The following is a 12,730-nucleotide window of genomic DNA, read 5'->3' on the forward strand; positions in this document are numbered from 1 at the left end:
TATAAGCTCCACACAGACAGCACCTACAGTCGGGTCTCTGGCACTGCAAGCGCTGTAATGCAGCAACTCTACCTCTGCGCCACCGTGGCCACCCAAGGTTCGATCAGGTTCGATCCTGACCACGGCTGCTAGTCTGGACGGGCGTTGTACATTCTCCCTGTGACCGCGTGGGTTTTGTCCGGGTGCTCCGGTTTCCTCCCACACTCCGAAGACGTACAGGTTTGTAGGTTAATTGGCTTGGTATCATTGTAAATTGTCCCTAGTGTGTGTAGGATAGTGCAAGCGTGCGGGGATCACTGTTCGGCGCGGACTTGTTGGGCCTAAAGAGTACAAACTCCGTGGGTGAGGATCGGACCTGGGTCTCTGGCGCTGTAAAGCAGTAACTCCTGCTGCTGCACCAACCATTGGTGCTGTCCCTGTGGCCTCACCCTGACAGTGGAGGAGGCCCGGGACAGAAAAGGTCAGCGTGGGAACGGCAGGGAGAGTTAAAATTGTGGTTCTGTCAGATGAAGACTTAGCCAGGTTTACCGCACTGTGAGGGAATTTGCAGGGGAACAAAATTCCTGTGGCACAGGTGGACAAAGGCAGCGGCGAGGCTGCAGGCCGGCTGAAGGTCGGACGATTCACACACGTCGTTCAGGCACATGTCGTAGAACGGAGCTGGATCCACCTGGAAATGTGACACAAACGCACACACCTGTGACTACGCTTAGATTAATCACCAAAATAACCATATAACAATTACAGCACAGAAACAGGCCATCTCGGCCCTTCTAGTCCGTGCCGAACACATATTCTCCCCTAGTCCCATCTACCTGCACTCAAACCATAACCCTCCATCTCATCTCAGTCGTAGATAGTCTTCAACATAGTCGAAGGAGATTGAAGGAGTTCGCCCTCACTCTCCACTATTCGGTGTTCAATTTTACCGAAGTTAGTCGTAGCTAGTCGAAGCTGGTCTTCAACATAGTGGAAGGAGGTTGAAGGAGGTCTTCTACATAGTCCAAGGAGGTCTTCAACATGTCATTTTTTCAAACTCTTCTAAACTCGCCAATTAGGTCGCCCAAGTGGGACAGCCCCTTAATATTACTGATTCACATCAACATACTTTAAATTTTAATCCGATTGTTGTGGTTTATGGGGAGAAGGCAGGAGAATGGGGTTGAGAGGCAGAGATAGATCAGCTATGATTAAATGCGGAGTAGACTTGATGGGCCAAATGGCCTAATTTTGCTCCTATGACTTATGAGCTTATGCATCCTTCCACCATTCTTGTGCGAGCTCACAGACCTCGTGTGAACTTTACCAATGTTTTGGTTGATATTCTCGCAGTGAGCTAGTGCGTCCCATCATAGGGACTAAGCCACAGATGCACCCGGGATCCTGGAGTTTTGCTGCCCGCAGCCTTCCACATGTGGACATCACAATGAATCTTCTGCAAATAAATGGTTTGGAGGAACTGAGCAACCTCCTTCTTGCCCCACCTAATTGCACCATCTGATAAGTTCATGAGATCTAGGAGCAGAATTAGGCCATTCGACCCATCAAGTCTACTCCACGATGCAACATGGCTGATCTATCTTTCCCTCTCAAATCCATTCTCCTGCCTTCTCCCCATAAACCCCTGACACCTGCATTAATCAAGAATCTGTCAATCTCCGCCTTAACTTGGCCATCATAGCCTTGTGTGGCAATGAATTCCACAGGTTCACCACCCTCTGACTACAGGAATTCCTCCTCATCTCCATGCTAATGGTATGTCTTTTTATTCTGACATTTGGTTGTAGACTCTCCCATTACTGGAAGCCTTTAAACACAATATGTAGATATTATAAAACAAGAAGTATTTAATATTTGCATGGCTCAGTGGCAAAGTTGCTGCCATAAGTTCAAAAGTGATAGGAGCAGATCTAGGCCATTCAGCCCATCAAATCTACTCCGCAATTCAATCTTGATTGATCTATCTTTTCCCTCTAAACCCCATTCTCCTGCCTTCTCCCCATAACCCTTGAAACCTGTGGTAATCAAGAATCTATCAATTTCCATCTTAAAATATCCATTGACGGCCTTCTGTGGCAATGGATCATATAGCCCCAAGATACCTCCTTAACAATACAAGACCCTGCTAGGTTGATGCAGACAAGATGCCTGCCCACTCAACATACACCCTTGCTGACGAGGGAGGGTGGCAAACTACAATTCTGATGGAATTGATGCCTCCGCAAATGTAAGACTTCTGTCTCTCGTCTCAAATTCAGGTGATGAACTGAGAGGGAAAGTGAATTAATCAGGGACAAGCCACAAGGTACATGAAACTGGCCATTCACAATGTCATCGGTGTGCAGTGACGTACCACTTTGAAGCAGTTTCTGAGCGGTGAATAGGTGCTCCTGAATAACGTCTTGCAGAAGTATTGAAAGGCACTGCCAAAGCACTGCTTAATCTTCTTGTCTGTCGAGTAACAGCCAGCATCAATCTATTGCAGACGGAGAAAAAGACTGTTGTAAGCGTGAGTGAACTGAGAGATGTCATGCAGTGTTTAAGAGAATATCCTGCATTTTATGCTCAACAATCAATAGTACAATAGCCATGCCTTGCTTGTCAGTCTAGCCTTTAGACAGCATGGAAGCAGGCCCTTCGGCCCATCGAGTCCGTGCCGACCAGCGATCACTACTATCCTACGCACTAGGGCCAATTTATAATTTTATCGAAGCCGATGAACCGATAAACCTGTATGTCTTTGGGGTGTGGGAGGAAACCGGAGAACCTGGAGAAGACCCATGCAGTCACTGGGAGAACGTACAAACTCAGTGCAGACAGCACCCGTAGTCAGGATCGAACCCGGGTCTCTGGTGCTTTAAGGCAGCATCTCTACCGCTGTGCCACAGTGTTGCCCCTGTGTATGGTCATGCTGAACAAGGGAGATGGATTATAAACATAGAAGACTCAGTAGGTTTGTTGGGCTAAATGTGATGCGGTGACTGCAGCATCTTTTATATAAGTGTGTTTATTTACACGGGAGTCTTTATATAAATACATTAGCTGCATGGTGTTCAGTGACAGATCCCGTGAAACAAACGGCACATGGTCGAAGGTTTATCTCCACTCAGTTCTCCTTTGTGAAGGTTTCATTCCTCAGATGACATTTACTGGCACCTCTCAAAGGTAATGTGTTAACTTCAGTAGATACAAGAGGCGGCACAGTGGTGCAGCGGTAGAGATGCTGCCTCACAACGCCAGACGCCCAGATTTGATCCTGACCGCGGGTGCTGGCTGTACGGAGTTTGTACGTTCTCCCCGTGACCTCACGGGTTTTCCCCAGGTGTTCTGGTTTCTTCCCGCACTCCAAAGACGTACAGGTTTGTAGGTTATTTGGCTTTGGTAAAGATTGTAAATTGTCCCTTGTGTGTTGGATTAGTGCTAGTGTGCCGGGATCGCTGGTCGGCGCGGACTAGGTGGGCCAAAGGGCCTGTTCCTACCCAGTATCTCTAAACTAAAGAGCGGTAGAGTTGCTGCCTTACAGAGCTTGCAGCACCGGAGACCCGGGTTCGATCCCGACTACGGGTGCTGTCTGTACCGAGTTTGTACGGTCTTCCTGTGACCTGCGTGGGATTTCTCAGAGAATTTCAATTTCCCCCCCACACTCCAAATACGTCCAGGTGAATTGGCTTGGATTTGTACACTTGATGTAAGTGTAAATTGTCCCTAGTGTGTGCAGGCTCATGATAATGTGCGGGGATCACTGATCGGTGTGGACTATGGGGGCCAAATGGGGTTGTTTCCGTGCTGGATCTCCGAACAAAACTAAACTAAATTAAACTTAACTAAAGAAGCATATTGCCGTGATTTTCATGGGACTTTCATTCACTGTCCGATCAATAGCTTCTCTCTTGTTAATGCAGTGAATCAATGTTTCACAAGCAACCAGAACAAAAAAACACCCAGGGAATTGTGGCAGGCAATTAAACTACTTTCCATCTTTCCTGAATTATTATTTGTCTGTGACTAACGCAATTCCATGCGATCATTTTACAGTTTTATTCAGTAGGTCTTGTTTTCTTCACAAACTAAAGGACTGTAATATAAACAGATAAACGTACATAAAATATAATAGTAGAATATTTTTTTCATTTGTGTTACTTTTTTTTTAACAGTTATATTGTTGTCACACCTAGTAAATTAACAAATTTAGAGATGCTGACTAAAACGTATAAGTTTAGAGATACAGCACGGAAACAGGCCCACCGAGTGCACGCCGACCAGTGATCCCCGCACACTAACACTATCCGACACACACTAGTGACAATTAACATTTATACCAAGCCAATTGACCTACAAACCTGTACGTCTTTGGAGTGTGGGAGGAAACCGGAGATACTGGAGAAAATCCCACGCAGGTCACGGGGTGAATGTACAAACTCCGTACAGACAGCACCCGCAGTCAGTATCAAGCCCGGGTCTCTGGCGCTGTGAGGCAGCGACTCTACCGCAGCGCCACGTGCAACTCACAGAGGTCTATCTTCCTGACGTCTTCCCAAGTCTATGCTCACTGATCCCCAGTAACCCATCCTCACCCAAAACCTTCTTGCCCATTGGGCCCAACTTCCTCTTTCCAATTTCCTCTCCCACCAACTAAGCTCCAAGTCTCTGTCCATTTTAAATTCCAAACTCACACTACATTTAAACCTCACGACGTCCTTCACATGTTCTTCAAAGATATCGCACAAACAGGAACAGTTTTGCATGGAGAAGGCATATGCAAGGGCTCTCTGCAGGCCTGAAATGGGAGGCCTCGTGTAATGCATTGACTCAATGGGTTACCATAACCCATCTCGCCAAAGCATTTTTTAAATCGGTTGATGAATTTTTAGACATCTGATTTTTACACGGAGAAGTTCAAGAGAGGGGCGGGATAGTGGGAGAAATTGCTGGGAGCACAGGAAAGAGAGAGGGAGAAGGGGAAGACGTGTTACTTAAAATTGGAAAAATCAAATGTTAATACCATTGGGTTATAAGTTACCCATGTGGAATGCGAGGTGTGTGTGGCCTCACTCAGCCAATGAAGGTCGTTGAGGACAGTAAGGTCGGCATGGGAAAGGGAGTTAAAATGGCATCTGCAGAGAGAGTAACAGGGCTGGAAAACTATTAGGTCATAATAGAAGCAGAATGAGGCCATTCAGCCCATCAAGTCTACTCTGCCATTCAATCATGGCTGATCTATCTCTCCCTCCAAACCCCCCATTCTCCCCCCTTCTCCCCATAACCCCTGACACCCTAATCAAATTTTGCTCTTGGGATCCCAACAATATCTTTTTAACCTGACATTGAAAGCAAAGGAGCGTAATTTAAATGTTATAACATTCTTTTCTTTATAACATCTGTGACATATTGGGCCACACGTTATAATATGAATAGAAAAGTTCAAATCCTTTTGTCCAGCACTGTAAACCAGATACATTCAGTCGAAGGATTAAGCCATTCCTATCTAATCCTGTTTCCTTCTGGAAACCAAAATAAAACTGCAGATGTTGGAAAATTTGAAATTATGACTGGAATTGCTGTAAATATTCAGCTAGTGGGTTCCCGTGGGTTTAATATCCAGAGCCTTGGCTAACGTGCCAGTGAGTTAAATATCCTTTGGCGTATTTCATGTTCATATTTTAGACCTCAATGAGAAAATAGGCCCTTCGGCCCACTGAGTCCATGCTGACCAGTTCACTATCCTACACACTTGGGACAATTAACATTTTTACAGAAGCCAATTAACATACAAATCTTTTGAGTGTGGGAGGAAACGGGAGCACCCGGAAAAAACCCACACAGTCACGGGGGGAACGTGCAAACTCCATACAGACAGCACCATGGTTAGGATTGAACCCAGATCTCTGGCGCTGTAAGGCAGCAACTCTACCACTGTGCCACTTACTTGCTCTCTGCAGTTTTTTTCTCAGGAGACCGTTTGGCCCAGCAAGTCTATGTGGGCTCTTGGAGTAATCCCATCAAATGCATTTCCCTACATTAGAGCAGCACAGGAACTGGCCCTTCAGCCCAAAATGTTTGTGCCGAACATGATGCCAGGTTAAGCTGATCTCATCTGCCTGTTCATGATGCACATCCACCTATACCCTGCACTTCCATGTGTCAATCTAAACGCCTCTTAAATGTCACTATCATATCTGCCTCCACCACCACCCCTAGCAGCGAGTTCAAGGCCCCCACCACTCTGTGTAAAATGCCCCGCATATCTCCACTAAACCTTCCCCACCCCTGGGCCTCACCTGGACTCCCATTAATCTCCCCCCCACCCTGTACACACTCCACACAGACAGTGCCCGAGGTCAAGATCGATTCTGGGCCACTGCGGCTGTGAGGTAGTTACACTACTTGCAGTACTTTGACAATAAGCACCCAAACACATCACGTTCATTAATATAACAAGACCGGCAATGGTTGTGGCTGTGCTCGAGAAGAGTTCCAATTTTTATTATTTGAGACGCACAGTGATTGTAGCTTCAGTCTGAAGAAGGGTCTTGACCCGAAACATCACCAATTCCCTTTCTCCAGAGATGCTGCCTGACCTGCTGAGTTACTCCAGCACTTTGTATCCTTTTTTTGTTTGGTAAACAAGCATCTGCAGTTCCTCTCTCCCACACACGGCTGCAGCTCCTCAGCAGACTCGGTCCGATGTAGGAAATTCTGAACATGCTGCCTGTCCCACTGAGTTACTCCAGCACTTTGTGTCCATCCTGACTGCAACCCTGAATGAAGGAACTGCAGATGCTGGTTTAAATTGAAGGGAGGCCCAAAATGCTGGAGTAACTCAGCGGGATGGGCGGCATCCCTGGATAGAAGGAATAGGTGATGTTTCGGGTCGAGACCCTACATCAGACTGAGTTACTCCAGCATTTTCAGTCTACCTTACTGTTGGTGCGCTGCAGTCAGTACTTTACCTGCCATTCCTCCGCAAACTCCTGCACATTCTCTGCCTGTGAGTGGTTGGGTAGAGTGAACTCATTTCCAACTTCATTATCATTTGTTCCAAACAGACCGGCTGATCTACCTGTGAACACAAGTGAGCATGTGCATCAGAACTAGCATGTTTCTTCAACTATGATTACAATTCATGGCACGATGGTGCCAGATTATTAAAAAGAACCACAATATTTTAAAAAAGGTGCATTTTATAATTGTTATAGCGTTGATTGTGTCATTTTAAGGAGGCCTCATATATTAAGAGGGACTTGGCCACTTTTTCAGCCTGAAGCCTTCAGTTGTTATTTACTTCTCTAGTTGTGTCTCCCCAAAGACTTTTTGGGGGGGGGGGAGGGGGGGGGGGGGGGGGGGTGCTTTTTGAGAGTGTGAAACTCTTCTGGCATGAGTAATCCTTTCCAGAATCTTGTTCAGGTGTAGACACGAGGAGCTGTAGGAGCTGGAATCTTGAACAGATCAAAAAGTGCCGGAGGAACTCGGCAAGTCAGGCAGCATCCGTGGAGGGAGATGGGCGGGCGACGTTTCGGGTCTGGCTTGCATCGGGCTGATGGTCTGCAGTCTGACTCTATCAGTCCGCAGAAAGGTCCCAGCCTGAAGTGAAGCCCATTACATCTCCCCCCCCACAGATGCTGCCCGACCTGCTGAGTTGCTCCAGCACTTTGCGTGTGACTCTTGTTCAGGTGTGGGTGTGTAGGCGTGTGTGTGCAAGTCTACCTACAGTCGAATTGAGGTTTCCGTTCAGGTTTCCTAAGTGGGACAGGGGCATTACAAAGCTCTGCCAGGACGAGACAAACTGCATATAGGGAGGAAATTTCCTCTTGCTGGGGTAGAGTCACAGTGTAATGTTATAAGGCCCAGTGGTTGAGAAATACATGGGTAATAAACCTGTGATATTCATTACCATGGGTGATTTGAATGTCACTGAATATATTTAAGAAGGAAACAAATAGATTGCTGGGTGCAAAGGGCCTAGATAGAGAGTGGATGAAGAGGATGTTTGCAATAGTGAGAGAGTCACGGACCAGTGGGCACAGCCTCAGAATAAATGGACGTACCTTTAGAATGGAGATGAAGAGGAATTTCTTTAGCCAGAGGGTGATTAATCTGTAGAATTCATTGCAACGGATGATAGTGGAGGCCAAGTCATAGAGTATTTTTAAAACAGAGAGTGACAGGTCCGTGGTTGGTAAAAGCCCTGTCCCACTGTACGAGTTCATTCAAGATCTCTCCCGAGTTTTAAAAAAAAAATCAAACTCGTGGAAGCACGTAGAACGTACGTAGCGGGTACATCGGAGCTCGGGGACGTCTCTTAGCGGCTCGTACTGCTAACGGCGGGTATTCGGGAAACGCGGTAAGCTCGGGAAGACCCGTGAAGATTTTTCAACGTGTACTTACGAACGGCCATTACCGTAAATCTCCAAGTTTGTATCAGGGCAAACTCGGGAGAACTCTTGAATTACCTCGTACAGTGGGACGGGGCTTGTAGGGTGTCAAAGATTACATGGAGAAGGGGGTTGAGATGGATAAGTAGATCAGCCATGATCGAATGAATGGTAGAGCAGACTCAATGGGCTGAATGTACCCAAATCTGCTCCTGCCTTATATGATGAGAGAATGGGAATAAAGTATTGAAATAGCAGACCAGCCATTGCATGGCATGATAGGCTTGAAGGGCCAAATGGCCTTCTCCTGATCCTCATTTTTATGGTTCAGCTTTTTGGTCTACAATTCTATAATAAAACATTGCAGAGATAATCGAATTTGAATTATTTATTCCATTATGAACCAAACATTTTGGAAAGTCTCACAGCACTACTGTAAAGCACAAGCTGTGAGGATGCCATATGTCTTTGGATGCAATGCACAGACCGTGGGCACAGGATCATCTAACTAACAGCTAAAGCTGGATCATATCACACTTTTGTGTAAATCGAGCCTGTCATCCTGGGATTGTGGAGACGCTGACGGCCAAATTCCCTCCGTAGTGGTTTAGTGGTTTTGTTCTTTTCACTTTTGCTCTTTCAATTTGCTACTTGCTCCGATTAAATCAATCTGAACATTTGGCTCATGAGCGTCACAATGTTGCCGCAACGTTTCATTGCAGAATGTTAATCCCTACCACACACTGAGAGTGATTGGATTTTTGCAACAAAACATGTATCAAAAGCAATCGCACATTTTATTTTCCCCAAAGACTTTCAGAAATTAAACTCTACTCGATCATAACTCAGACATTATAACAACAAACCGTATTCATTTAGCACCTTCGGCGTGGCAATTCACAGTGGCGTTATCAAGTAAAAAACCATGCCAGGATGCACAAGATGACATTTATTAATCTCCTTAAATATATTCAGTGACTTTGCTGCTAAAGGTTCTCTATGTCAGAGAATTCCACTGGTACTTCTCACTGGCTGAGTGAAGAAGATTGGCTTTCTCACCCCCTTCACTGGCCCACATCCCTCTCCCTTCTACCCCTCCTGAGCCACACCTGGACTTGCACCTATTTCCCCCCCTCCCCTTCCACCAACAATCCTTCCTCTAGCTTCACAATTCTCACCTCTTTCTTGAATTTTTCCCCATAAGTTGTAGGAGTAGAATTAGGCCATTCGGCCCATCAATTTTACTCCACCATTCAATGATGGCTGATCTATCTCTCCCTCCTAACCCCCGTTCGCGGAGCTCGGTTGAGCCGCAAGACTGACTTACCATCGCCCGGTGGGGTAACAACATCCATGAGGCCTGGATTGCCCCAGCGCAGAGGGAGAATAAGGAGGGGAAGAGACAGTGACTTTTGCCTCCATCACAGTGAGGAGGTGCCTGGTGAACTCACTGTAGTGGATGTTAATTTGTGTTTATTGTGTGTTTTGTTGTTTATTATTATATGAATGACTGCAGGCAACGAAATTTCAAATAAAGGAATCTAATCTAATCTAATCTCCTACCTTCTCCCCATAACCCAACAGCCATACTCATCAAGAATCAATCTGTCTATCTCTGCCTTAGAAATATCCATTGACGGCCTCCACTGCCTTCTGGTGCAATTAATTCCATTTTGTTTCCATCCTGTATCCACCTATTATCTTCTAGACTTTGTCCTGTCCCATCTCTCTTCCAGCTTTCTCCTCCCCACCCTCCCCCACCCCCCACAATCAGTCTGAATAAGGGACCTGACCTGAAACATCAGCAAAGAAAGACACACAATGTTGAAGTAACTCAGCGGGTCAGGCAACATCTCTGAAGAACATGGATAGGTGGAAGAGGGTCTCGACCCAAAATATCACCTACCATGTTCTCCAGGGATGCTGATTGGCCTTCTGTTACTCCAGCACTTTGTCTTTACTTGTTAACCAGCATCTGCAATTCCCAGTTTCTGAGGTTGTATCCTATGTGCTACTTCTCCTGCCCTGTAACTGGAATCTGCGACTCCGACCTACACTAGACCTCCCCAGCTGACGTAAGCATTCTCTTCCCTCTCAGTCTGCCCAGCCCTGTCAGAATTTTTGTACGATTCAATTCCACCTCCTGCTATTCTTTTAAACAATCATCATACGGCATTCATGCAGATGATTCAAAACGTAGCTTAAAAAAGAAAGGTAAGTTATGATCATCTCAAATGGACGAGTAAAACACAGAAGTGTTTAGTTTCAGTTTAGCTTAAAGATACAGCTGCTCCTCGACCTACGATGGGGTTACGTTCTGATAGACCCATCGTAAATCGAAAATATCGTATTTAATACAATTTGATCACGTGGCCGGAAGTAACGCATGGCTCGCTGCCGTTGCCCAGCCTTTGCACCAGCGTAAAGTCGAAATACCGTAAGTCGAAGTATTGTAAATTGGGGAGCATCTATCTGTACAGCGTGGAAACAGGCCCTTTGTTTTACAATTCACTACTGAGACTAACCACACACACAGAACATTTATAAAGGTTCCACTCTCTTTCAACAGGATAGAACACACTTGTATTACAGTGAGCACAGTCCACAACAGTTAAAACGTTTAACCATTAATATTCCAAACACTAACCGTGGTACCATCCGGGAAGAGTGAGGCTGCAGAAGTCATGTTGCATGTCACACGATACTGTAACTCCATTCTGATCTGAAACCTTGACTTCATTAAGATCCCTTTTGACTGTCACTCCATTCTTCAGCAGAGGCAGATCACTGGCTTTGCAATTCTCTTCAACCTGTGGGAAACAACTAGTCTTGTAATCCCACTCCTTATCGCAAAATCCCAATTCTTGTGTTTCTTTTTAATAGACTCAATAATCTGTAAATGGTAAAGCTCTAAAGAAGATAACCAGTGTGTGTAAAATGTTACAGCAGAGGAGATTGAAACCTGCAGCAACACTTGATCATGGGGGGGGGGGGGGGGGGGGGGGGGGGGGGGAGATGGGGGCATAGATAGAGTAGATGCACAGGGTCTTTTGCACAGTTATGGGCGTGTCCGACTGTCAGAGATTTTTCACACACACTGTCAACACACACACACACACACACACCTGCAACACACAACACACACACTGTCACACACACACACACACACACACACACACACACACACACACACACACACACACACACACACACACACACACACACACACACACACACACACACACACACACACACACACACACACACACACACACACAGCTTCCTTCACCAGCCCGTTATGCAGGCGGGGGACAGGGCAAGCGGGGGGAGCACAAGGTGATACAGACACTCACCGCGATGAACAGGAATGTTGCCGCTGTAATTAAGATGGCTAAAGGACAGTGTACGGTAAGTCCTTTTAAAGGGGGACGGTAGAGAAGGGGGAGAAGGAGTCGAGACAACCTTTAAGAAGCCAGAGATACACGGCTGTGAAGCTCGGCGGAAATTTAACATTACCGGTCGGTTATCCTTGGTTCTGAAAACTACTGCTTACGTTATTTTTCCCCCAATGAGCCAATGAAATTCACCGGTCAGCACCGGATACAACCTACAAGAACCTTCGACCTCCTGGCGACCCACCTACGGCACGGGAATTCTCGCTACTCTCCACGGTGATTTCATTCTGGTCGCCGCTCATTTTTCAACATGTTGAAAACTTTGCGGTGACCATAATGAGGCCACAACTAGTTCTCACAATGCGGGAACTCCTCACGACCGTGAAGGCAACCACCCGGCAACCACCCGTGAACATGTGGTGACTGCATAGTCTCCTGCAGGGGCCTAAAAAGTCGCCTATGTGGGACAGGCTCATAAGGGAATGAAGAACCAGAGGACATGCGGTTTAAGGAGAGAAAGGAAAGTTTTAACAGGAACTATTTGTCAATGAGCATTTTCTTTCAAGTTGTTTCTTAAGAAAGGGTTTTTATGTTGATGTGGGTGTGATGTGGATATTGCAAGCGTGCGTAAATTTCACCTTGAGCCCCGGGTAAATATCAACGGCGGTCTGATTCATTTCGACGCGAAGCGAGTTCCTGCCGTCCTTCTCGTGGTTCAGCAACACGGTGAACGAGTACCCCTGGAAGTCCTTCGCTAAAAGGAAACCGCACTTGCTGGCGAAATCGTACATCTTCCCGTCGAAGGTCACGTAATGTTTGCTTCCAACGAGGAGAGCTTGATCTACGAAACATGTGGGGGGGTGGGGGGGGGGGGGGGGGGGGGGGAAGAGTTTCAAGATTTTATGCGGCATGTCAATGTTTAACTTTACTCGTTTTTTATGGGCTAAATTAGAAACAGATGAT

General features: G+C 46.3%; 1 protein-coding gene across 1 annotated transcript in view; it reads right to left on the reverse strand.

The window, feature by feature from the left end:
• LOC129706733 (uncharacterized) overlaps positions 1–12,730 on the reverse strand; it is a 228,101-nt gene that overhangs the window by 14,653 nt on the left and 200,718 nt on the right. Inside the window, exons 68-72 of the mRNA XM_055651166.1 lie at positions 12,406–12,608; positions 11,020–11,182; positions 6,951–7,060; positions 2,354–2,476; positions 529–670 (exon numbers count right to left, since the gene is read on the reverse strand). Of these exons, the coding sequence (XP_055507141.1) occupies positions 529–670; positions 2,354–2,476; positions 6,951–7,060; positions 11,020–11,182; positions 12,406–12,608 (741 nt within the window). The remainder of the gene's footprint in view (positions 1–528; positions 671–2,353; positions 2,477–6,950; positions 7,061–11,019; positions 11,183–12,405; positions 12,609–12,730) is intronic.

This window comes from Leucoraja erinacea, chromosome 20 (assembly GCF_028641065.1).
Source record: "Leucoraja erinacea ecotype New England chromosome 20, Leri_hhj_1, whole genome shotgun sequence".
Lineage (NCBI taxonomy): Eukaryota > Metazoa > Chordata > Chondrichthyes > Rajiformes > Rajidae > Leucoraja > Leucoraja erinaceus.